The sequence below is a fragment of the Rattus norvegicus genome, chromosome 2 (assembly GCF_036323735.1).
Source record: "Rattus norvegicus strain BN/NHsdMcwi chromosome 2, GRCr8, whole genome shotgun sequence".
In the NCBI taxonomy this organism is placed as follows: Eukaryota; Metazoa; Chordata; class Mammalia; order Rodentia; family Muridae; genus Rattus; species Rattus norvegicus.
In genome coordinates this window covers 152205791-152229807 of record NC_086020.1, presented here as the reverse complement: position 1 = coordinate 152229807, position 24017 = coordinate 152205791, and the positions used below count along the sequence as shown (strand labels likewise).

The 24017-nt window shown below is 38.7% G+C and overlaps 1 protein-coding gene across 10 annotated transcripts in view; it reads right to left on the bottom strand.

Moving 5' to 3' along the window:
- The window catches only part of Lekr1 (leucine, glutamate and lysine rich 1), a 181387-nt gene that overhangs the window by 146582 nt on the left and 10788 nt on the right, over positions 1-24017 (bottom strand). For 3 of the 10 annotated variants that reach the window (XM_006232473.3, XM_006232474.3, NM_001115029.2), the window contains one exon: positions 10697-10911. The exons of the other annotated variants lie outside the window; for them this stretch is intronic. In XM_006232473.3, the coding sequence (XP_006232535.1) occupies positions 10697-10911 (215 nt within the window). The remainder of the gene's footprint in view (positions 1-10696; positions 10912-24017) is intronic. 10 annotated transcript variants of the gene reach the window in all.

The following is a 24017-nucleotide window of genomic DNA, read 5'->3' as shown; positions in this document are numbered from 1 at the left end:
CCTTGAGTCCCTATATTGGCTTCTTTCAATGGACTGTGATCCAGGATATGTAAGCTACATAAATTCTTTCCTCCCCAAATTGCTTTTGGTCATGTGTTTTATCACAATAGAAACTCCAACTAAAAACAGAAACAGAAACAGAAAGCCACTCAACTACTCAGCTGTTTTCAATTCTTAAGTGCTATAGGAGATCAAAAAGGACATCACTATGTGTTGCAAAAACCAGACATAACATCATGTAGAAGATGGCTCTAGAAGTGTATAAATAACCACCAGGAAAGAATGAAATGGGTAGTTTATTTTGGTTAGGGGGAAAAAACAAACAACAAAATGCTCTGTAAACACACTGAACAAGAATGGCCTCATATTAAGTAAAACTTATGCCAGAATTATATTGTTTATATATAGAAATTAGTTATTTTCTTAAATCTAGGCCTATCAATACAATTTCAGGCTAAGCCTGCTGCTCAAATCATTATTAGTAGAACCTCCATTTTCTCTCAAAACATTCCAAATTGAACTATAGAGGTAATTTCACTTATAGCAAGTGATCTCTGCAGAGAATCTCCTACTTAGTACGCGTTCATTTAAGAAAATTCTGTACTAGGAAGGGATATTTGCTAATAGATATCCTTGATTCTTTTAAAAAGATACTTGGTTTTCTGAGTTATCAAGGATTTATCATGGGGCTGGAGAGATGGATCAGCTCTTAAGAGCACTTGCTATTCTTGAAGAAGACTGGGTTCAATTCCCAGCACCCCCATCAGGCAGCTCACTTCACAGTAACCCTACTTCCAGGGGGTTTTGGTGCCTTCCTCTCGCCTGTGAAGGCAGTAGGCACATACATACATACATGAAGGCACTCATGAATACACATAAAATATAAACAAATAATTTACTCTCTTAAAAGGATATAGCACACATTGATTCAAATGTATAAATCTCTAAACTATGAGAATCCAAAGCCTACTCTCTTAAGGGATTTCATTTTTCAAATACAAAATTAACCTAGAGTTTATATTCCTCCTTAATGAAAAAGCTTTTCATACTGCAGGTAATATCATCACAATAATCATCAATTCTTAGAGACAGCAGGCTCATGCTAATTCCAGTCTTGAGGAGGTAGAGGCAGGAGGATCACTGCAAGTTCAAGACCAGCCTGAACTAAACAGTAAGATCATGTCTCCAAAAGTAGAAAAGAGAGTGAATAAGCAAACATGTATCAGGCAGCTACCCTATAAAGGTCAATGCTCCAGTTGATAAAGTTGGGTCCCAGAAAGGAATATACAAAAGTCTGTAATGTATGATCTCTTCTCCAACAGTTTACAGAACACTGTTTGTTGTGTATCTTCCCATTTCCCCTTCTATCTACTCACCTCTTAACCTACTTAACCCTTAATCCAGAAATTACCAATCCATGATCTCAAAATATTACATGCTAGGTACAAAAAAAATCTGTAGGTAATCAGTGTGAATATCTGAAAATAGTTTGAATATATATAAAGTAACTATATTATATTACTTATATTATGCCTTGAGGGTGAGGCATTTCAGGGCTAGTTGCAGGGAGATATGATGTTGTTAGAGGGTAAGGTTCTTTTATTAGAATGTCATTGTTAATATTACAATAACCGCACCATTGCAAGAAGGTGAATGTCCCTCATCTTGACCTGTGATGTAAGGAAAAGGACAGTGAGAATCTTTATGGAAATCCAACTGACTTTAACTTACATATCATTTCAGATCTTTTCAGAAAGCCACTGTTAATTTCAAAGGAAGATGTGAAGAATGCACAATGAAGATTCAGTTCTGCTGCCCACAAAAAGCAGATGATAGAGAATCCCACGGTAAGCCATTACATGCTTTCATACCTGTTCATAAGTGAATCAATTGACTATCCTTTGAATATTACTAGATGTTAGGCATTATTCTAAATATAAAGAATTAAACTGCTTTCTTAGAACTTGCATTGCAACCAGAAATGTAAACACCAAACAAGTATATCCAAAGACCACCATAAAGGGACAACAAAAGAAGTCACAGCAAACACCAGGATTGGCAAATGCCTTCTTGAGGATCTGTTACCTCAGCCAAGCCATGAAAAGGGGGAATAGTTGTGTTTCATCTAAAGAAAATATAAACGTGCAGCAGGTATAGCAGCAGAGTGCAATGACCAGGTGCATTTTACTTGAGCATCTAGAGTGCCAGTAAAAACTGGTTAGGACAGGGGCAACAAGTCATGGAAGCAGGCTTGTAGATGTCCAAACAGATCATGACTAGGAAGTAGATATACATTCAAGACATAAAAAAGGTGAAAACAGGAAATACCACAATTGGATAAGATGACAGCTTACAAGCTGTCTTTATGTGATCCAGCTTTGGTAGTTTATATTGATTGTTGTAACTGTCGCTTTTGTTTCCTCAGATGAAGTAATGAGAGCTGTTCCCAAGTTCTGCAAATACATGGCTTAGGCTGAGCCCAGAGCATTGCCTTCTCTGTTCTAATTACCCCTAGGCTTAGGCTTGGAAGCTTCTAGCCTCCATACCATCTAATCTTCCAACCAGACTGATTCAGTTGGCTTTTCTTGGCTTCTGACTGAATTGTTCTGCTTGGTCTCATACTAACTTTGCCCATATTTTCTAATCTTTTGGCTCCTTCTAATTCTCTGGCTCACTCTCTCTTCACCTTGGTTTAGCTTGTTCCCTCTACAACCTGTCTCTGTAAAACTGTCCTAGTAAAACTGTCACAGACACACACACACACACACACACACACACACACACCACACCACACCACACACCCTGCTCTCCCTCTTTTTCTCTGTCTCTCTCTCTGCTCTTAAGTAGCTTCTCTTTCCTGTCTCATATGAGTATATCCTATCTCTGACACATTCTGTCAAATCTTTCCCTGATTTGTCACTTTGTCTGCCCCTCAATTACACATTTTAAAAATGGCTGCTTCCAGGTTGGGGATTTAGCTCAGTGGTAGAGCGCTTACCTAGGAAGTGCAAGGTCCTGGATTCGGTCCCCAGCCCCGAAAAAAAAAAAAAAAAGAAAGACAAAAATGGCTGCTTCCTTATACAAATTTCATGTTAAGAATTAAAGGTACATACTAATGGCATGTCTGTATTCCAGCCAGATCATCCTGTAATCCAGGACAAGTCTGCATTCCATCTGGATCATATCTTTGGATGTGATCCCTTGCCAGAGCAGCCATGATGCTGGCTTAAAATTCCTCTACAGATTTTCCCTTGACAGGATCTAGAATCACCTTGGAGAAAAATATTTGGGTTAGGTTAGCTGAGGGGGGGAAGACCCCCCTTCAGTGTGGGTAAAACTTCCACAGAGCTTGGGTCCTAGACTGCACCCCAACGAGGAACATGAGCATTCATCATCCTCTGCGTCCTGGCTGCAGGGAGAGTGACCAGGATCTCCCACCATCATGGACTTTACCCTCAAACTGCAACCCCATAATAATCCCTTCTCCCTAGAGTTATTTGTATTTTCTTACCACAGCCACAGAAAAAGTAACTAAAACACCAACAAATGAAAAGTCAGGATGAAAAAGAGCAGACTATTTCTGTGAGAGGAAAAGCTGAAAAGAGTCAGGAGGACACCGATGGCACAACAGCATGGGAAGACAAAAACAGGTGACAGAGAAAAAGTCCAAGTGAGCTCTACAATTTTCTCTGTGGAAATAACAGCCAGTAACGGCCACTGACTCAAGCCCAAACACACTATGCCACTTGCCAGACTGGAGTCATCAATAGCTGCCAAAGAGGTGCTGTCCCATCCTAGACACAGTTCCCACAAAGATGGTTTTACAAGTTTCCTGAAGTAACCAGCTATATGTGTGTACATATAAATGTATATATAACACATGTCTGTATTAGGTTATACTATACATAAATATAAGATAAACATGTGTTTTAGAGTATACACATATTATATAGCATAATATCTAGGTTGTGTGTGTGTGTGTGTGTAAGGCACTGATTAGATAAGTGACAACATCATGATGTGAGAAGTGTGCTGACCTTGGCAGAGACTCACCAATCAACACTGATATCTACAGATTTCTCAACCAGGAACTTTCCTCATGACATCATTGTATGTTTGAATAATGAAAGTAGGTATGGAAGTAATACTATCAAGAGTAGAAAGGCAGCATATAGTTGCTTTTCTATTGCTATGATAATACCATGGCCAAGACAGGAATAGTTTATTTGGGCTTATGGTTTCAGATAGACAAGGGTCAACATGGTGGAGAGGCATAGTAACAAGTGGCAGGCATAGTAATCAGAACATGAATCTGAGAGTTTATATCCTCAACTACAAGCATAAAGCAGAGTGAGTAAACTGGAAGTGGTGTGGGGCTTCAATTCTCAACGCTGGAGCCCACAGACATGCTCCTCCAGTAAGGCCACGTCTCCTAAACCTCCCTAAACAGCACCACCAACTGGGAACCAAGTGTTCAAACACCTGTGCCCATGGGAGTCATTTCTCATTCATACTACCATGGACACCATGTCATTAACCTTAAAGAAACATAGAAAGAACAAAAAGGAGAGTGAGAATTCCCCAGGCATTAAGCAATCTGCCTTCCATTCCTGTGAAATGGTCTATTCTTTGACCATTTTACAGATGAAGAACTCACAGCCCAGAAAAATTAAGAAGAAAATCTTGAGCCTAGGCAAAGGCAAACCCTGTACCACTGACCTCGTGCCCAAGGGAAGCTACAGTCCTATAGGCGAGTGCCATGGAAGTTAGGATAGAGAACACAGGCTCTCTGTCTTTCTGACCAATGTGTGTGAGTGTGCAATTATGCCTAGATTAGAAATTAAGACTTTTAAGCCTATAAGGAAATCCTGAACAGAAGTATTCTGATAACCAGATAATGTGGCTCTTCAATTCTCTGAAATTAACAGCAGCTGTGATCAGCCGCTTCCTCCAAGACGATTCTAAACAGCAGAATTTACCAGATACATAGCATTCTAGCCTGCTGGTAAATTACTATCATCAGCTTACTTAATTGATTTTTATAGCTTGGACTTCACTAAATTAAAAACTTTTATTGACAAAAGCAAGATAGAAAGTGAAGACAAGCCACATATTAGAAGAAAATAATAGCAAAATATATATCTGATATAGGGCTTCTACACTTCCTAAAATATATAACCAACTACTGAAACTTGACAATAAGAAAATAGACAAGACTGTTTTAAACACTTGCCAGGCATTCTCAAAGCCCTAAATTCATTTTTTTTTTGTTTTAAAAAAAGAAAATTTAAAAGAAGCTATAATATTACTAAACATGAAGGGACTTGAAATACCAGTGTGTATAATTGTTTAGAAAAATAACAATTTCTAAAATTGGCATAAGAAAGGGCTAAAAATCAATAAAAAGCAGTAATGGTGGAGGAAACAAAATGGGTCATCATAGACCTTTTACCCAAAGAAAACACATTTTTCTACTAAATGTTTACAAAACAGGTACAGGCAATTCATGGGTTAGATAACAGGTCTGGTGCAGACTACACGGTAGTACAGGAATATTAATTCCTGGGCTGGCCAAGGCAGGCACCTGCCAGTTTAAGGGCTGCCTGAGCTCCGCAGCTCATTGTACCAGTGTAGACACTGTACCATGAGAAAGCTGTAGAACAGCGTCACCTACACATGCATATGCAAAACTATTTAAAATACTAAAAACTAAGTCAGCACTCTATCAGAAAAGCAATTATTCATAAACTTTTAGACATCCCTACTAGCATAAATGATTTTTGGGGGAGGGGGGGTCTCTCTACATAGCCCTGATATACCAGAATTCACTATATAGGACCAGGTTGGTCTCAAGTTCACAGAGATTTGCCTGCCTCTGCCTCCCTAATGCTGAGTGTTAGGACAGACGTGGTCCTTTAAAATGGCTTCTGATATTGTCCTAAAGGATAGTTGGGTTCAGCTCTGGACTCTGACCCAGTAAATAGAAGGACTGATACCTATACTCAGCATTCCTCAGAAATCTTGTCAAGCTGGTTTCTGTTTGTCAGGAAAACCCATCATTTCTGTTATCTGCTCCTACTACCTCCAGCAATGGGGCATGCAGCTCCTGACTGATGCAAACAAGCCTGCAACAAATCAAAGCCCTCAGGCTAGTCTGCAGGCTGCTCTGGCTCATATACAACCACCACCACCATCACTACACACACACACACACACATACACACACACACACCACTGCCGCAACATGTCTCCTTAAACCTGGACACACTTTTGCTGTTCATTGTAGGTGAGAGAAGGCCTTCGCAGTTTAGCCCCTAGTTTGGTAGTTTCACTGCATCCTCCCTTGCACTGGGATTAAAGGCATGCGCTACCTTTCCCAGTATTATATATTTCTTCTTTAACTTTCAATTTAATTCTCATGGAAAGTAATGCTTTTATACTTACTATGCTCAAAGAAATGCATATATCTAAGTGATTATTCTCAGAAAACTAGTATAGAGTACTTATAGTACACAGTACTTATTGCTATGACAATTTATATATTTATTTGTATATATTTGTGTATATACAAACTATATATATGTATGTGTATATGTGTATATATATATATATTTTTTGTCCCCAGCATGCAAACATATGTGTGTGTATGTATATGTATATAGATGGTAAACACACAAAATTTAGGAAATCCTGAAATACACCAGATCAAAATGCTCTTTGTTAAAAATATGAGTATAGCTTCTTATTAAGAAACATGTTCTTCAAGAATACCCTTGGCAGGGAATAGGGAGGCAAAGATTAAAACAGAGGCAGAAGGAACACCCATTCAGAGCCTGCCCCACATGTGGCCCATACATATACAGCCACCCAATTAGACAAGATGGATGAAGCAAAGAAGTGCAGGCCGACAGGAGCCGGATGTAGATCACTCCTGAGAGACACAGCCAGAATATGGCAAATACATAGGCGAATGCCAGCAGCAAACCACTGAACTGAGAACAGGACCCCCGTTGAAGGAATCAGAGAAAGAACTGGAAGAACTTGAAGGGGCTCAAGACCCCATATGATCAAAAATGCCAAGCAACCAGAGCTTCCAGGGACTAAGCCACTACCTAAAGACTATACATGGACTGACCCTGGGTTCACTGCATAGGTAGCAATGAATAGCCTAGTAAGGGCAGCAGTGGGAGGGGAAGCCCTTGGTCCTGCTAAGACTGACCCCCAGTGAACGTGATTGTTGTGGGGAGGGCGGTAATGAGGGGAGGATGGGGAGGGGAACACCCATATAGAAGGGGAGATGGAGGGGTTAGGGGGATGTTGGCCCGGAGACCGGGAAAGGGAATAACAATCGAAATGTAAATAAGAAATACTCAAGTTAATAAAGAAAAAAAAAAAAGGTTGGGGATTTAGCTCAGTGGTAGAGCGCTTGCCTAGGAAGCGCAAGGCCCTGGGTTCATCCCCAGCTCCAGAAAAAAAGAACCAAAAAAAAAAAAAAAGAAAGAAAGAAAGAAAAAAAAAAAGAAACATGTTCTTATTTACTGCACTAACAAATTAAAGCCAGGCATGGGAGGCAGAAGGAAGATCAGGAGTTCAAAGTCAAGCTTGGTTAACATAATGAAGCCAACATGGGCTAGAGGAGACTTTGTAAACACACAGTTCTAGTTTGCTTTCTCTGCCTGTGATGAAGACCATGACAAAAAGCAACTTGGGGAAGAAAAGGGTTTATTTCAGCTTACAGTTTATAATTTAGTCCATTACCAGGGAAGTCAGGGCAGGAACTCAGGCAGGAACCTGGAAGCAAGAACTAAAGCAGAGGCCTTGAAGGCTCACTCATGCTTCCTGATTGCTCGGCCTGCTTTCTTACACAGCTCAGGACCATGTGCTCTGGAGTGGCACCACCCACTGTGGGCTGGATCCTCCCTCATCAACCATCAGTAGAGAAACCGCCTAAGAGACTTGCCTAACAAGCCATTCTGATGGGAACATCGAAGTTTTAGTTCCCTCTTTTGTCTTCTCAAGTTGACTGACATACAAAACAAAACAAAACAAAAAAACCCTAACCAACATTGAAGAGATCACGTGATCACCCCAACATACAAAAGGAAGAGGAATAAATAATACTCATTAAAGTGCAAAAATCATTCTTGATTTGAACCTTAAAAAAGGAAGGAACAGAAGTCTTTCTCATACAGATAAACAGAATCATTAAAAGCCTAAAGTGCAGGAAGACAGCAGACAAGTCCACCCTGGAGGAGAAGGAAGACACATGCACCTCCGAGTTTAGCACTTCCCTGTACCAGAGGGAGGGGTAAGGAGGAAGAGCAATGAAATCAAAGATCTCATTGGATATGATTTGATGGGGTTTTATGCATATCATATATATATCTTCAAGAAAACCAACTGAAAAATGTATAGCTAATAAAACTAAGCAAAGGAAATAGATATGTAATCAATGTATAAAAATTACTTGCATTCAGAAATATTAGAACACATCCTGAAGAAAAATATCTCATTTCCTCATAATGGTAATAATTACATACAAATGTGTAAATATAAATTTTTATTGACAAGGATTAAGCAAATGTATAAAAACTATAAAATTTTGTCGATAAGTTTTAAGAACAACTAAATAATTAGAGGGGAAATAGAAAAATTTTTATAAAAATATCAAATCTGAAGATATGTAATTACTCTAAGAAAGTAAATGCAGCCGCAGTCTAAATCTTAACATAAAATCTGATAACCGATTCTAGAATTCTACAAGATACTCTACACTAAAAAAGAGAAGACTTGTCCAGTAAAGCATCACAGTATCGCTATCCTAAAGACAACGTAGTTATCTGAATGACTGGGAGACAGTAAACCACCAGCACCAAACAAGGGTCCAAATTAAACTAGAAATGTGTCAGCTGCACTTCACATTAGGGGACAAAGGAGGACATATTTATTCAAAGATGTCAGGAGAACAAAGTAGACATTTGGAAAACAAGAAAAGACATAAGAGTAAAGATCTACCTCACATCATATATAATAATTCACTGCAAATAGACCAAATGGCTGACTCTAAAGCAATACTATAAAATAATACCACAGTTTTATAAAATAATACCACACAGTTTTAAGAAATAATACCACACAGTTTTATAAGATAATACCACGCGGGATTAAATTGGGATTATTGCAATTTTCCCTCCAGTACCGGGTTTTTTTTTCTTGTCAGATTTACACCTCCCTTTTTGATAACAAAAATCTAATTTCTCTTCGTGATCTCTCTTCCTTTGCTATAAAAGTCTTCATACAATTGATGACCAAAGCTCTTCCTTCTCAGGGTACTGAGGAGGGGATCAGGATAGACACAAAACTCAAAAGAAACTAACGAAACTCTTATGCGTGCTCAGACTTGAAGGGAATAGAACAAGAACGGAGAGTCGGGTGGAAAGAGATGTACTGCAAAAAAGACTTCAATAAGATCTGTCTCCCATCCCTTATAGAGTCAGAGGACCTGAAGTTCCCTTTATTCCAACAGGTTCCCATTGTATGTTCTTCCAATGAGCTCCTTTGTGCTGAGGCTGTAAAGCATGACACAGAACCTTGGCAGAATTTGACACACTTTTGAAAACAAAAAACATACAACAAAAATTATAAGACAAGGCAAAAAGATCAGCAACCATGAGGAAACATTAACACATAAAACGTCTAAGAACAATACTATATTAGGAACGCCATAGACTGGGGATATAGCGAGTTGGTAGAGTGCTTGCCTAGCATACACAGAACCCTAGTGTGATCCCCCCAGCACCACATAAACCTGCTGTGGGACACACGCCAGCACTGGAAAGTAGAGGCAGGAGAATTAGAAGTTCAAGCTCAACCTTTGCTATGTGAGACCATGCCTCAAAACAATAAAACTCCTATAAACACATGACCCAGTGGAAAATTGGACACTTTATGTGTGCAGGTAATCAAAAAAAAGGAAGAAATATATCCAATCTCCACATTTAAAGAACTCTCCATTAACAAAAATGAAATATAAACTAAATATCCAGAAGGAAACATTCTTTTTCATGTAGGAGACTAAAAGAAGGATGTTAATATTTAAAAGGTATAAAAGATAGACTATTCCTAAATACTTAGTCAAACGTGATTAATGCTGTCTTCTCAAAGGACATTTTGGTTTAATAATCATCAAAAATGTAAACTGAAATTTACTTTTGTTATTTTTATTTCTGAGAATTTGTTCTAGGGGAAAATATATGTTTAAAGGCACATAAGTATAAATGGTACCTATAATAATAAATAGAAATATTATTGATATGAAAAAGTGAAATGATAAATAATGATACATCTATAAAATAAAAATTAACAAAAACACTTCCCCAGAAAAGAGCGAGGTGTGTGCATTAATGTTGGGTGAGCAATGATCCCAGTGTATACGTTTAAGTGGCAAAATCACAGAACACACTATTTTATTGTTAAATACCTATCAAAAGATACTAAGCTACAAATATAGCAGAAATTTACTTATAATAAAGGTAAACAAAGGCACAGCAAAGGATAGAGAGAAATATATCGCTGTCCTGGAATTCTCAGTGCTTCTGCCCAGGCCCCTGACTGCTGGAATTACTGGCTCCCACCACGCCACCCAAATCTACTGTTTGCTTTGAAACTAAGTAAGAGACAGGAAACATAGGCCGACCTTTCCTTCTTGGATTCGCTGTCAGTTTTATACTTTTCAAACTCCTGGCTAAGAGACTGCAGCTTTTCTTGAAGTCTCTTTTCTCGTTCTATACTTCCTTGATAAAATTTCAATTCTTCTTGCACCGCTTTCAGTTTTTCTTCCATAGCCTTAAATTCATGTAGAATTAGGTAGCTGACGCCACAGTATTTACAAACTGTTTCTTCAGGAGACATCTAGGAAACAGAACATGTGTTTATTGAAATCTGTGTTTTTAATTGTGAAAGATAAAGTCCAACCAAAGTTGTTATGCAACCATGCTGTGGAGACAAAGAAAATCCATTGTGTGCTATGCCGCTGGGATTGACATAAAGATGCTCTTACAGCTGGGTAAGAAGTGCAAAACCAACACAAAATCTTAGGGCGGGAAAAGAGTTTCTCAAAGAAATGATTTCTCTATGGTATAGCCAAGAAATAGTTGCTCTTGAAATATCTTTCACAAAGTAAAACTAAAATGTTGAGAACACCCTTATGCCTTAGTTCTGAGTTCTATCTCTAGTATCACAGGACCCATGGGCGTCTCTAGTATCATAGGAACCCATGGGCGTCTGCTGTCAACTACACTGTGACCGGCTACATCAGCACTTCTCAACCTGCGGTCACGACACCCTTGAGGAGTCAAATGACCCTTTCACAGCAGTGGCATATCAGATATCCCACGTATCAGATATTTACATCACAATTCATAACAGTAGCAAAAGTACAGCTGTGAATAGCAATGAAAACACTTTTATGGTTGAGGGTCACCTCAGCAAGAAGAACTGCAGTAAAGGTCACAGCATTAGGAAGGCTGAGAGCCACTGCTCTAGACACCTCGGACTTTTTAATCTTATTTTACTCATTTATAAAATTATGGTACTGAACCAAATGAACTCTGTGCTCTTACTCAGTTTCTCTATATTATGACTTTTATAGAATTTAATATTCTGTCCAAACCTACAAAAGGAAAAGCATTTTGAACTTTTACTCATTTTATAGGTTAAAACTTGAGAATCCTGCAGTTCCACGGCCAGCTAAAAGGTGAGAATGTTAAAACTGAACCCAAGTCTTTATAAAAAGCAATACTTACGTATTTATGTGCCATATTGTACTTTCCTACCATGAGTATATGGATTCTCATGTCCTTCAGACAAAGTATGTGTGGCTCTGGTCAACACGAAGGCAGTGAAAAGCAAACCAGGAAAAAGACCCTTATTTTGTCTTAAGAATAAATAGTCCTTGGTGGCCTATATTTGATTAGCTTTTCATAAAGGTTAAGAGAGCTCTAGGGCACCAAAGGAATTTGGAATTTGGTGACTGGTCCACCATGGCCTCCAACCCCCTATCCTTCTACCTATTGTCTCCAATACTAGGTTTGAAGGCTACACACCACATGTGGTCAAAGTGTTTCTTAAGACAGCCTTCCTTGATGTGGTAGAAAATGTCCCTGTAACTGTTATAGCACAAAGAGGTAGACAGTGTCCGTGTTAAAGTACAAGGAGGTGGATGGTGCTCCTGTGACTATGTTATAGCATATCTACTTATCAACCCCTTTGCAGAAGTATCACTTGGAACAAGTGAGTAACGAATGTTATAAAATAAGTATCTTACTTAAACGTTAGCAATTTCAAATCAAAGGCCTGAATACAATGTGTGAATAATTATGTCAATCCCCTGCCACTGATACTAAATGTATAGATTTATAAAAATAGGTTTCAAAGAAATCATTAATGACTTGGTTTAAGCTTTAGACATGCTCCTTTGGGTCTACTTTAACTGAGACATATTGCTCAACCTCTATGCTGACATTCCAAAGGATGAGAAACCCCTTTCCAATGCAGCCTATCTCATTTTCTGCCAGTTCTGCCTCCCAGGAAATCCTCTTGTGTTCATCCCATCACTCCTCACAACACCAACAATCCTCAGTAACAATACAAAACAACCTGGTCCCACACACAGAGTTCATTCTAAGATCTAAAGACTGCATGTTTCTTCTACGAGTTATCAGGAACATGTCATGTTTTCTCTTCCTCAGATAAACACCCCAGTTCCTTCCCAGATAACAAGCTTTCCAGTCTCTGTCTCACCCTAGCTTTCTCTGAACTTGTTCTATGTGTTTCCCACCATAATGTCTAGAACTGAATGGCTCGATGTGGCTGCTATTAGGGAACAGAACAAGAAAAGACTCAAGCATGCTAGACACAGTATTAGCAATACTCTCTGGTAGAACCTGCGTCTGCACCACTCTTCTGTACTTCAGCAATTTTATGTTATACTATCATGTTAATTAATGCATTTATCTATACATTGCTATTTAGTAATATGACTTAGTCTACCTCTCCTCCTACCCATGGGTGACTGACAGCCTCAAGGTAGGTACTGGATACAAAAGAACCGACCTCTAGACAGGAATAAGCAAACTAGTTTTGAAAGTATAGAAGAGCTGGGCAATTAGGAGTTCTTAGCAACCCAAAGGGTAAAGCATCCTGTGTGTGGTGCAGAATTAGCCACATTACTGGGATGAAACACACAGAGAAGCGGAGTGTAAGACATTATGGCTCTGAAGACAGAAAGCCTAGTGGGAAAAGCTTATGTCCTACAGCTGATGTTTCCAGTTCCCCACTTCCGTCCCTCTTGACAGCTGAATGTCCTACTAACACTTCAGGATCTTTGCCCAGTCGTTTTATACTTTTTTCCTTTACCCTACCTATCCCTTGAAACCAGTATTTCCCATTCTTTGCTTTGAGTGCTTGCTTTCAGATGCAAGGACAGAACCACAAACATCATTGTAAGTATATAGCTTATACAATCTACACTGGAATATTTGCATGTAAAGCAGCATGTGTCACACATGTGTATGTGTACATAAATTATATATATATATGTATGTGTGTATACATACATACACACACAACCCCACACACACACACACATATAAAATATATGTTCAATATGTGTTCAGGCTGGAACTTCACACACCTTAGTTGGTACTAATTCTACTTACTAAATACTGTTCCCCGTACATCTCATTATGGGACTGCTAATTACTTGTGCAAATAGCCTAATAGTGCACATAAATACACATAAAGTAGTATAATAAAGAAAAATGTTAAAGTTACTCATAGCTACTTTAATAACAGTAAGGCAAACTTTATCAGCCATCTTCCTAAAAGTTCATGTATTCTACGCCTAACATAGTTTTTAGAGCTAGTAACCACAGCCACAAAAATGAGAGGAGGGCTGGTGAGATACCTCGGAAGGTAAAAGTACTTGCTGCTCTTGCAAGGACCTGGGTTCAGTTCTCAGCATCTAAAGGGTGACCCATAGCAATCTGTAACTCTAGTTCAAGGGGATCCAAGGCCCTCCTCTCACCTCTATGGGAGTCAGGAATAAATGCAATGCATATTTATATATAAATTGTATATGCATACAATTTTAAATCTTTTTTAAAAGGAACTGAAATAGAAATGGGCAACATAGTACAACATGTAAAGATTTACTGCCAAGCCCCACCACCTCAAGTTAATCCCTGCATCCACACGATGGAAGGCAAGAGCCAGCCCCTACAGGTTGTTCTCTGTACATGTATTGTAGTGCACATAAATACACATAAAGTAGTATAATGAAGAAAACATTAAGTGAAATAGCAAGGCTCGTGTGCTATCTCTTAGTGAATATAAAATTAGTCCAAGGATTACGGCCTTCACTAATATGCCTTAGTCTGGGTATAATGGTTCAGGCCTTTAATCCCAACAATCAAGAGGCACAAGTGGTGGTTCTCCATAAGTTTACGCCATCCTACTCTGTATACTAAGTTCCCAGATTAGCCAGGGCTATCCACTGTGACACCATCTAAAATAAATAAATAAATAAATAAATAAATAAATAAAAAATAATGAATGAATGAATGAATAAAATAATAACCCTAACTTTTGAAAGCCACACTTTAATAATATACTCTAAAGCCTTGTCTGGAGTTATCTAATAGCATTTCATTCATGGAACAACATTTGCATATTACCCTCTCAGCAGTCCTCAGAGATAACAAGTGACTGCAATCCCATTCAGGACACTATGAGCCCTTGGGAAGCTCACCTACCCAGTCAAGAAACCTGAGCACATTCAGGACAGATGGGTATTGCCTTGAAGTCCCTTTGCTCATGTTGAGTTTTGATCCCTTCTCATTAATTAGAGTATTCTATTGCTTACTCTAAGAGATTTTATTATGAAATTTTGTCCATTTGTCACAAACTTTTTCCTACTCCTAGAAACTGCTCTATCCTTACTCTAAAGAAAATTCTTGATAGGGAAAGTAGATTTGTAGCTGGTTGTATGAAACAAAAATCATAGAAACTTCACATTGTAAAAGGTATTTAAAATAAATAGCATTCATCATAAAAATCAAGAGATGAAAAGCTAAACTAAGTAAGGTAGTGCATTTTTTGAGATTTTCTAAATGTTCATCAAGGAAAAATATGATAGTCACTGTGATCTGGAAGCAAAATAATAAAATAATAATAGACCTAAAACAATGGTCTCCAGACTGGGCCGAGCATAACCAGGATTTCTGAATTATCTACTAAATACATATATGGCACACAGATTCTCAGTTTTGTTCAATTATAGATATTTTCTATAGGCAAAACTGGAACATAAAAGATAACTTTTTCAATTCTTAGTGTCTATGTGAACTAATTGCTTGGGACACTTTTCTGAGGCTGAAGAGGTATTGCTACTGTAATTTTGGATCGCAGTGAAGTCAGGTGTCTGTTGGTGTGTCGTCCTTCTTCTAACTCAGTGTTCTATCATTGTATTTTCAGAGTCAAATAACAGCTGTCATTGCTGACTAAGGGCCATCATTACCAGGAAGTCCCCGCCTCGTCTGCTGGAGGAAGCATTAACAAGTGGAGGCCACTGAACAGAAACAGAACCACTTAAGACAGACACTGCACACGACCTCCTGAAATGTAGTGTTTGCACTCCAAAAATTATAGTTATTTAATAAAAAATCATGATAGCCTTTAAAAAGTAAATTAAGCTTAAACCTTTGTCAGTGTTCCTGACCATACTTAACTACAAAAGCACCTAAAGCCTCCTGCTGCCCGATGGGGGCATTCCCTGCTCCAAAAGCTTGGCCTCCTTTCCCTTTATTCAGTTAAATCTACATATTCACTGGCCCTTTTCTTTTTGCTTGTATAGAGAAAAGAAACAAACTTTACACAAAGGTATACACAGTATAAAGCATTAACATTTTTCAGATATTTTGTATATTAAAATGTCTGCCCAGGTGCCTGTTGCAGAGCCTGAAGGTCTGAGTTTGATTCCCAGGACCACATGGTAGAAGGGAAGAGCCAACTACTGACCGCTGCCCTTTTAGCCTCACATATACCATGGCACAAGCACAGCTGCCATGAAACACAATAAATAAACCAAATTAAAATGTTAATGCCTTCATCAAAAATAACAGGTTTATAGTAAATTTCGGCCAAATTGGCAGAAAATTTGGGATAAGACAGTGGGCCTTTACAACCATTAGCCAGACAAACCAGCCGGCCACTTCTTAAAACAATTGCGATCACTCTTCTTTATGAAGTCAAGTTTATAATTGATTTCATAGCATAGTATGTATAAAAGGACCTCACAACATAATTATAGTTGGTGGTGGTGGTGGTGGTGGTGGTGGTAAAAGCCTGAGTGCTTGTCCCTTAGGCCGGGAGAAGACAAAGCTGTCCATTCTCGTTGCCTTTATTCAACACAGTGCTGGAAGGACTAGCAGAGTAAGGTGGAGCCACACATATCAAATGTTATTCAAAACATGGATAGGATTCACATGATGAAAACCACAACATGCTGACTGAATAAAATGAAGCGCTACCACGGATATCCAATCTTTGACACTGTGATACAAAGTGGTCTTCAAAGTTCATGTTTGAGAAATGCACAACTGACTTACAAAGAAAAAAAATGGAAAATTTTCATAACATTTTAAGTAAGTTTACAGTTTTCTGTTGGGCTACATTCATAGCTATCTTGAGCTATATGGGAATTAGAAAGATATGCTGTGCTCCTGGGTTTGACTCAGAAGTTGTTAAAATAGAATATACCTAGAAACACTGTCTCCTTAGGATCTCCGGCTGACACACTGGACCCAGACTTGGGTAGGGAACCTCCATTAGTTCATCCCAGCCCTGAACAGATTGCTTGCTGGAGTCTCTCCCACCTCCATGCCCTAGGGACTTCACAGAGGACTCAGCTCTCCTACTTCCCCATACCACTTTTCATCAGCTCCTGAGACCTAGAAACACTCTCCACAGGATCCCTCAAGGTCCCACTTGGCAGGAACTGGGGTAGGTGAGTCCCACTATCCTTCCTCTCCTTCTTTACCATCCATTCTCATCCTCACCCTGATGAGGATAACCAGCTCACAGATGCCCCTTCTCCTTGGTTCAGGCCCAGAGTCCCTTAGCCCTTTCATCCCTGTCTCTGCAGACAACTCTCTCCCTTCCTACAACCTATTTGCAGTATCTCATTGTCTCAGTATACCTCCACTTCCCAACAAAACATGGAAGAGGGAATCTAAGGCATTAAAGACAAGGTACCAAAATGGACACCTCAGCCAAAGACAATGTTAAATCTGAAATTAAAAAATTAATTGATCGACTGATTAAAATCCAGGCACAAAACATCCAAGAAATCTAGGTCATATAAAAGGCCAAATCTACAAATAAAAGAATATAGAAAGGAGGAAAAACCCAGGTCAAAGGCACAGAAAATATTCTCAACAAAATCATTGAAGAAATGTCTCTAACCTAAAGAAGATGATGCCTATGATAGTACAATTATACAGAAAACAAACAAATAGAACCAGAAAAGAAATTACCCATGATACATAATAAACAAGACACTAAACATATAGAACAAAAGAAGAATATTAAAAGCTACAAGTAACATACAAAAGTGTTAGGATAACAGTCTATTCAATGGAGACTTTAAAGGCCAGAAAAGCCTATATGGATATTCAACAAAATCTAAGAGACCATAGATACCAGCCGAGACTACTATACCTAAATAAACTATCATTGGTAGCTAACTAGATAGATAAAAAAGAAGCAGTTCCACAATAAAATCAAATTGAAGCAGTATCTATTTAGCAATCTGACTCTATAGACAAAAAGCAGCAGACAAAAATCTTCAATCTTAAGAAGTTAACTACTTGATGAAGATGTCCCATTTAGGGCTGATTGCACGGTTTCTCACTCTCTGTACATTATCTGGGTGTGGGTATCTCTGTTAGATCCCATCTAAGATCAGCAAACCAAAATGGGGATGGGGTGGAACCTATACTGTACAACAAAGTAACAGGAATCAATAAACACTGCTCACTGATAACTCTCAACATTAATAGCTTTAATTTCCCAATAAAAAGTCACACACTGACAGACTGGGTTAAGAAACAGGATCCATCTTTCTGCTGGTCCCTAACTAGAGCTATAAACACTAGTAACTAGTGTTCACGATACTAGAAGGTATTGTGCATGACAGCAGAGAAGAAAGGTGAACACCAGTCCAGCTACAAATCCTGCATCTACAGTGATGATCTGTCCACATAATACACTGGTGTGATGATGGTGGCACAAACACTATGGAAATAGCCAACCCTATCTGATTGGATATAAGGCCCACTATATAAGATGGAACCCACACCTAGAACTGCATGGACCTTGATAAGCCATGGACTTAGGAGAAAACCAAATATTACTGTTCAGCTAAAGGAAAACAACAATGAAATTATCCCTAACAACATTCTGCTATACCCATGGATCAGTGTCTCACTCAGCCATCATCAGAGATGCTTCCTCCCACAGTAAATGGGCCTAATATATACCCACACCCAGATAGTGAGCAGAGTGTGTGAAATCTTGCAATCAGTCCTAAATGGGGTATCCTCATCAAATCCTTCCCCTCAAGGATCAGAAAGCTATGTAGAAGAGAAGGAAAAGAAGATGTCTTTAATCCCAGCACTCAGGAGGCAGAGGCAGGTGAATCTGTGTGAGTTCCAGGACAACTATGGCTACTCTTCAAGAAACTCTGTCTTAAAAAACAAAAAACAAACAAACAAATTAATTAAAAACGAGGAAACTCAATATAAACTCTGAAATATTGCCGAGTAAATAACACCTAAAATGCACATTATGTGATGTACATTATGTAAAATTCTTAAAATAACAAAATTGTTGAAGAGCAAATCAATAGTATGAGTCATGGCATGGAGGGAGGAGAAACAGGAAAGTTAAGGTGGGTACAGTTTTAAAAGACAGTGTGAGGAATCACTGCTCTGAACTGATTGCACCAACTGTCAATCTTCTGGTTATAATACCACCCTTTAGTCTGCCAAATGTTATCCCATAAAACCTCTCCATATTACTTCTTAAAATTGCATGCGGGCTGGGGATTTAGCTCAGTGGTAGAGTGCTTACCTAGGAAGCACAAGGCCCCGGGTTTGGTCCCCAGCTCCAAAAAAAAGAACCAAAAAAAAAAAAAGAAAGAAAAAAAAATTGCATGTAAGTTTAATTTTTGAATCATAAAAATAAATAAATCTGTTTTAAGTTAAAATACCAGATCAATATAAAGACATTTTATTGAGCAATAAATAAGTAAATAACTGATGGATTTGTGCTATAAAAATTATGCATGCCACGTTCTGACCACCTACACATGAGGGTAAGGCCTACTTCCTCTAATAGCTCTTTTTCTACTAGAAACTCAAGAACCTCTATAACCTTCTATAGCCAGCCAGGAAAAGGACTTTTTAACCACAAATAGAAACATGAAAAATTTTCAAGATGGTTTGTTTTCAAAATATTTTTACTAATGAAGTACTTTGCATCACAACATTAAGTAAATGTTTCCATAAATTACACAGCTTTCATCATAAGGTGTCAAAACTGCCAGTGCTTTACAACATAGCATGCATATATATATATATATATATATATATATATATATATATATATATATATATATATATACATACACACATACATACATATATACATACATACATATATACATACACAAATACACAAACACACACACCACTTTCCAGAATGCTCAATCTAACATTTCTAAGACCACTTTCTTTTCTTCTCTGCTCTAACTCAATACAAAATCTGAACCTAGCCACAGTGGCCCAAAATGACCTGAAAAATTAAATTTATTTTCTCTGGCAGTGACAACCTGTGCTTGGAAATATAAAACTGTTATTCTGAATAAATTTCAAAGTTCCAAAGTACTAAAATTACTTTACTGAAGAAGGACAAAACGAGCCGTTAGTGCTGGAGAAGGCTTGTTACCCGGAAGGAACAGCGTGCTCTCCAGCCCTCACAGACACTTCTGTCTTGCAAAATAAACAACCCTGCTCACTTTACTTTGTGTTGGGTGGTAATCAAGATCTCCTGAAGCTAAAATCGGCTAACGTCTTCATTTTGTCACCATTTTAAAAACAAGGGATTAACTTTGCCTGTGGGAACTGACTTTCCACTACTTTGTTGCTGTTCTTTTTGACCTATGCATATCCCCTAGCAAAAACCGCAAAAGAAATTTGTTTTTCTAACAGGAGGACATAAGTCTCTACAGTGAGTGGACACGTAGGAGAGGAGGCGATGCAGTTACGACTTTGCTGATCTCTAAGAGCTGTTTTCAATTTAAGCTGTAAGCGGGGAAGAATGCAGAGCTGGGCCGCATTCTCCTTGCAGAAGACTGGACGAACCACTGCTGGTTATCTGAAGCCAGAGACAGGAGGAATCTGCTCAGCCCGGAGAGGGAACAGACTCGGAGATGGTGCTAAGTACACACAGAAGTGAAATGCAGGGTCCAGCAGAAGACGACAGGGACATATTCGCCCCATGGGCCTCCTGTGCGTTCTTTGTCACTTCTGGGATGGAAGTCTGAAAAGTGCTGTGTGCTCAGCCAGAAACTATGATAAAAAGCAAAAAGAACCAGAAAATGCAAGTCAAAGATTATCTTATTTCTTCTTCCCTAAGATTCCCTGAGGAGATGAGATCAAAGAAAGGCGACTTAATCTTTGCCTCTGAGCGGGCAATAGACTCTCACTTCAGCTTATTACCCATCATTCTTCTCCATTCTTTCCTTTGATGGCCTCCTCTCTCACCTCCTTTTTAGTTTCCTCCAACTGCCATGTCTCCACTACTGCTCCCTTTGCCATTAACGGCACAGTGAAGCGCAGCCATTTTCACATTTTAATGCATTGGACATCCATTATCATATCACACAGCAAAAGTACAGAGAGAAAGAAGAAAGGCCTCTCTCACCTCTCTGCTCTGATTTCTGCAGAAGCCCTCCTTGCCCATACACAGAAAAGGAAAATAAAGAAACACAGCAGGGGCATCTTTAGGAAGAAGAACCAGCCTATAAAGTAATACAAAAGTTAAGAGACAAGAAAGAATGAAAAAAAAGGGCTTTGAAAGACATCGCAGTTGCTATACACTGACACTGATTCATCCACCTCCAGTCTTTCTTCCTCCCAAAAAAGTAGAGTGCATTTCCTAAGCCTTTTCTCCATCTTAAAAAAAGAATTGATTCTAATTTGAATTGTCACTATTATCATTACAAATTATTCATGATAATTATCCCTTACATAAATTGCTTATAAATACAAGTGGTTCCGATTTTAGATTTTCTCAGACTTTGGAATAAATGCATATATAAAACAAAATCCCTGAGCTAAAACCCAAGTCTAAATACAATCTTCATTCATGTTTTACCTATGTTAAACACCTAGCCTAAATATGGTCCTATTCATCTTAATAAACGTGTGCATGAAACAGATTCCTCGTATAAAATTTACATCTATAGCATAATATAAGCATTGAATTCTTCCAGCTTTTGAAGCATTTTGCCTTTTCAGATCAGGGATCAATATGCATATTCAAATATTTAGTATGATTCTATACAGAATAATGCAAGCTGGGCATTAGGTAATTAAGTTAATGTGGACAGTGCAGATAACACACAGGCCAAGTTTTGAAAGATAAATGCTTATTTTTAAAGACTTCCTAAGTTTGGGGATATCCACATATATATGTTTTGGCTGCTTTATAGTCAAACTGCCAGACATTAATGGCCATAAAAGTATTTTTTAATAAGTATATTTAACTTAGGTCTGAGAAAAAGTACAAAGTTAGACTTTAACTTCCACACACTGGGCAGGACAAGGCTATAACTAGTATCCTTGTCCTGGGTTTAAACAGCTGACTCTCTCCTGCTGTCCCCTTTCTCTGCAGTGACAGGACAGCACCTGCCATCCTTACCTCCACATGACAACAGCACTGTGAGACTGTCTTAGTTAGGGTTTTACTGCTGGGAACAGACACCATGACCAAAGCAAGTCTTATAAAGGACAACATTTAATTGAGGCTGGCTTACAGGTTCAAAGGTTCAGTCCATTATCATTAAGGTAGGAGCGTGGCAGCATCCAGGCAGGCATGGTGCAAGCAAAGCTGAGAATTCTACATCTTCATCTGAAGGCTGCTGGTGGAAGAATGACCTCCAGGAAGCTAGCGGGTCTTAAACCACACCCACATTGACACACCTACTCTAACAAGGCCACGCCTCCTAATATTGCCACTTCCTGGGCCAAGCATATACAAACCATCATAGCAACTCTAAGTCCATTGAAAAGCTCAGCTTTCAGGAACCAACTCTAGAGTCATACCTTCTGCACAAACTCCCCTTTGATGATCCCAGTATCCAGGGGTTCATTCTCAAAAGGATGGTGCACAGCAGCCACTTCTGTTTCTATCATGGGTCCCAGGGATCCAGCTGAGAGCATCAGGCTTGGCAGCTAGTGCCTGTACCAGCTGGACAACTTCTCTGGTCTCCTGGACACTGCCTTCCATGGAACTTAAATCATAACACTGTCTTAGAGACTCTTAATGTTACTTAATTTTTTCCTGACAAGTGATTAGGATGTGAGATATGGGCTTTTTGCTTTTCGTATTTTGTTTTGTTTTACTGTTTCTTTTAACCTCTATGACAGCCAAGCTATCTCATGCATGGAACCCAGTTCAGATGTGAAGACACTGAATTTTTTCAGACCCATGGAAGTACCATTTCTGAAGCAACAGCATAGTTGAGCTTCCTATATGCTTAGCATTTTACGGTGAACTTCACAGGTAAAGAGAAAGACATGGGGTGATTTAAAGGATCTCTTCTGGTAACTACACTTCCTTTAAAGTTTCCATAAATCTGGAAGGTAGGCAGCAAGCAGCACCATGTCAAGTCAATGCCATGACTAATGTTAACAGGCCATCCACAAGCAGCACACACTGGCAAAAGCACCCCTGAGAACTGACCAGTTTCCAGTTTAGAGTGATGAATTATTATTAATAAAGAACTGACTGTAAGGCTGAGGATGCAGCTTAATTACAGACACATTGAGATCCTACATTCAATTCTTAGCAGGATAAAGGGTAGGGGAAGTTGATAGATTTGCTACAGAAGCTATATCAACAGGAACAGTTAAAGCGTAAGGTTGTAACTCACAATTTATGTCACTTTTTAAAGAGGTACTTTTTAGTTATTATATCGATAATGTATGGATTAAAAAACTAAATATAGAAGAAATACCTTTACCTGAAAACAGATGTAAATTAGTATGGAAGAAGGTAATATAAAAGCTGTAAATTGCTTGTTAACTAGAGTAAACAAATTATAAATATAAAATCAAAGCTGGCAAGATGACTCAGCAAGTAAAAGATACTCATGGGCAAGCCTGACAACTTGAGTTTAAGGTCCAGGACCCACATGGTAGAAGAGAATCAGTTCCCACCAGTCATCCTCTGACCTCCAAATGCTGTGGTCCAGACAGACAGACAGACAGACAGACAGACAGACAGACACACACACACACACACACACACACACACACCATATTTTCAATGTTAAATTGAGAGAAATGGAATCTACTTCTCCTTGGGATGTTATGCAGGCATTAAGTATTACTGAAGTACTATTGGAATCAGTACCAGTGTTAATAGTAAGTTCTTCTTTTAAAATGTATGTTGTCTTATAAATAAGCAAAGCTGCTGGGGATATGGTCATTTGATTCTCTAGATGTAGCAGTTGGATATTCCCTTGCTGCCCTGGCTGCCTTGAGTTAAAAGGATGTTCAGTCAGATAGCCAGCTACACTATTCTAGGCCAGCCTCTGCCATTTTGAACACTTCTGAGAGGCCCTGAGCAAATGACACAGTGATCACAGCTGCCTGCTCTGGCACCTGAAG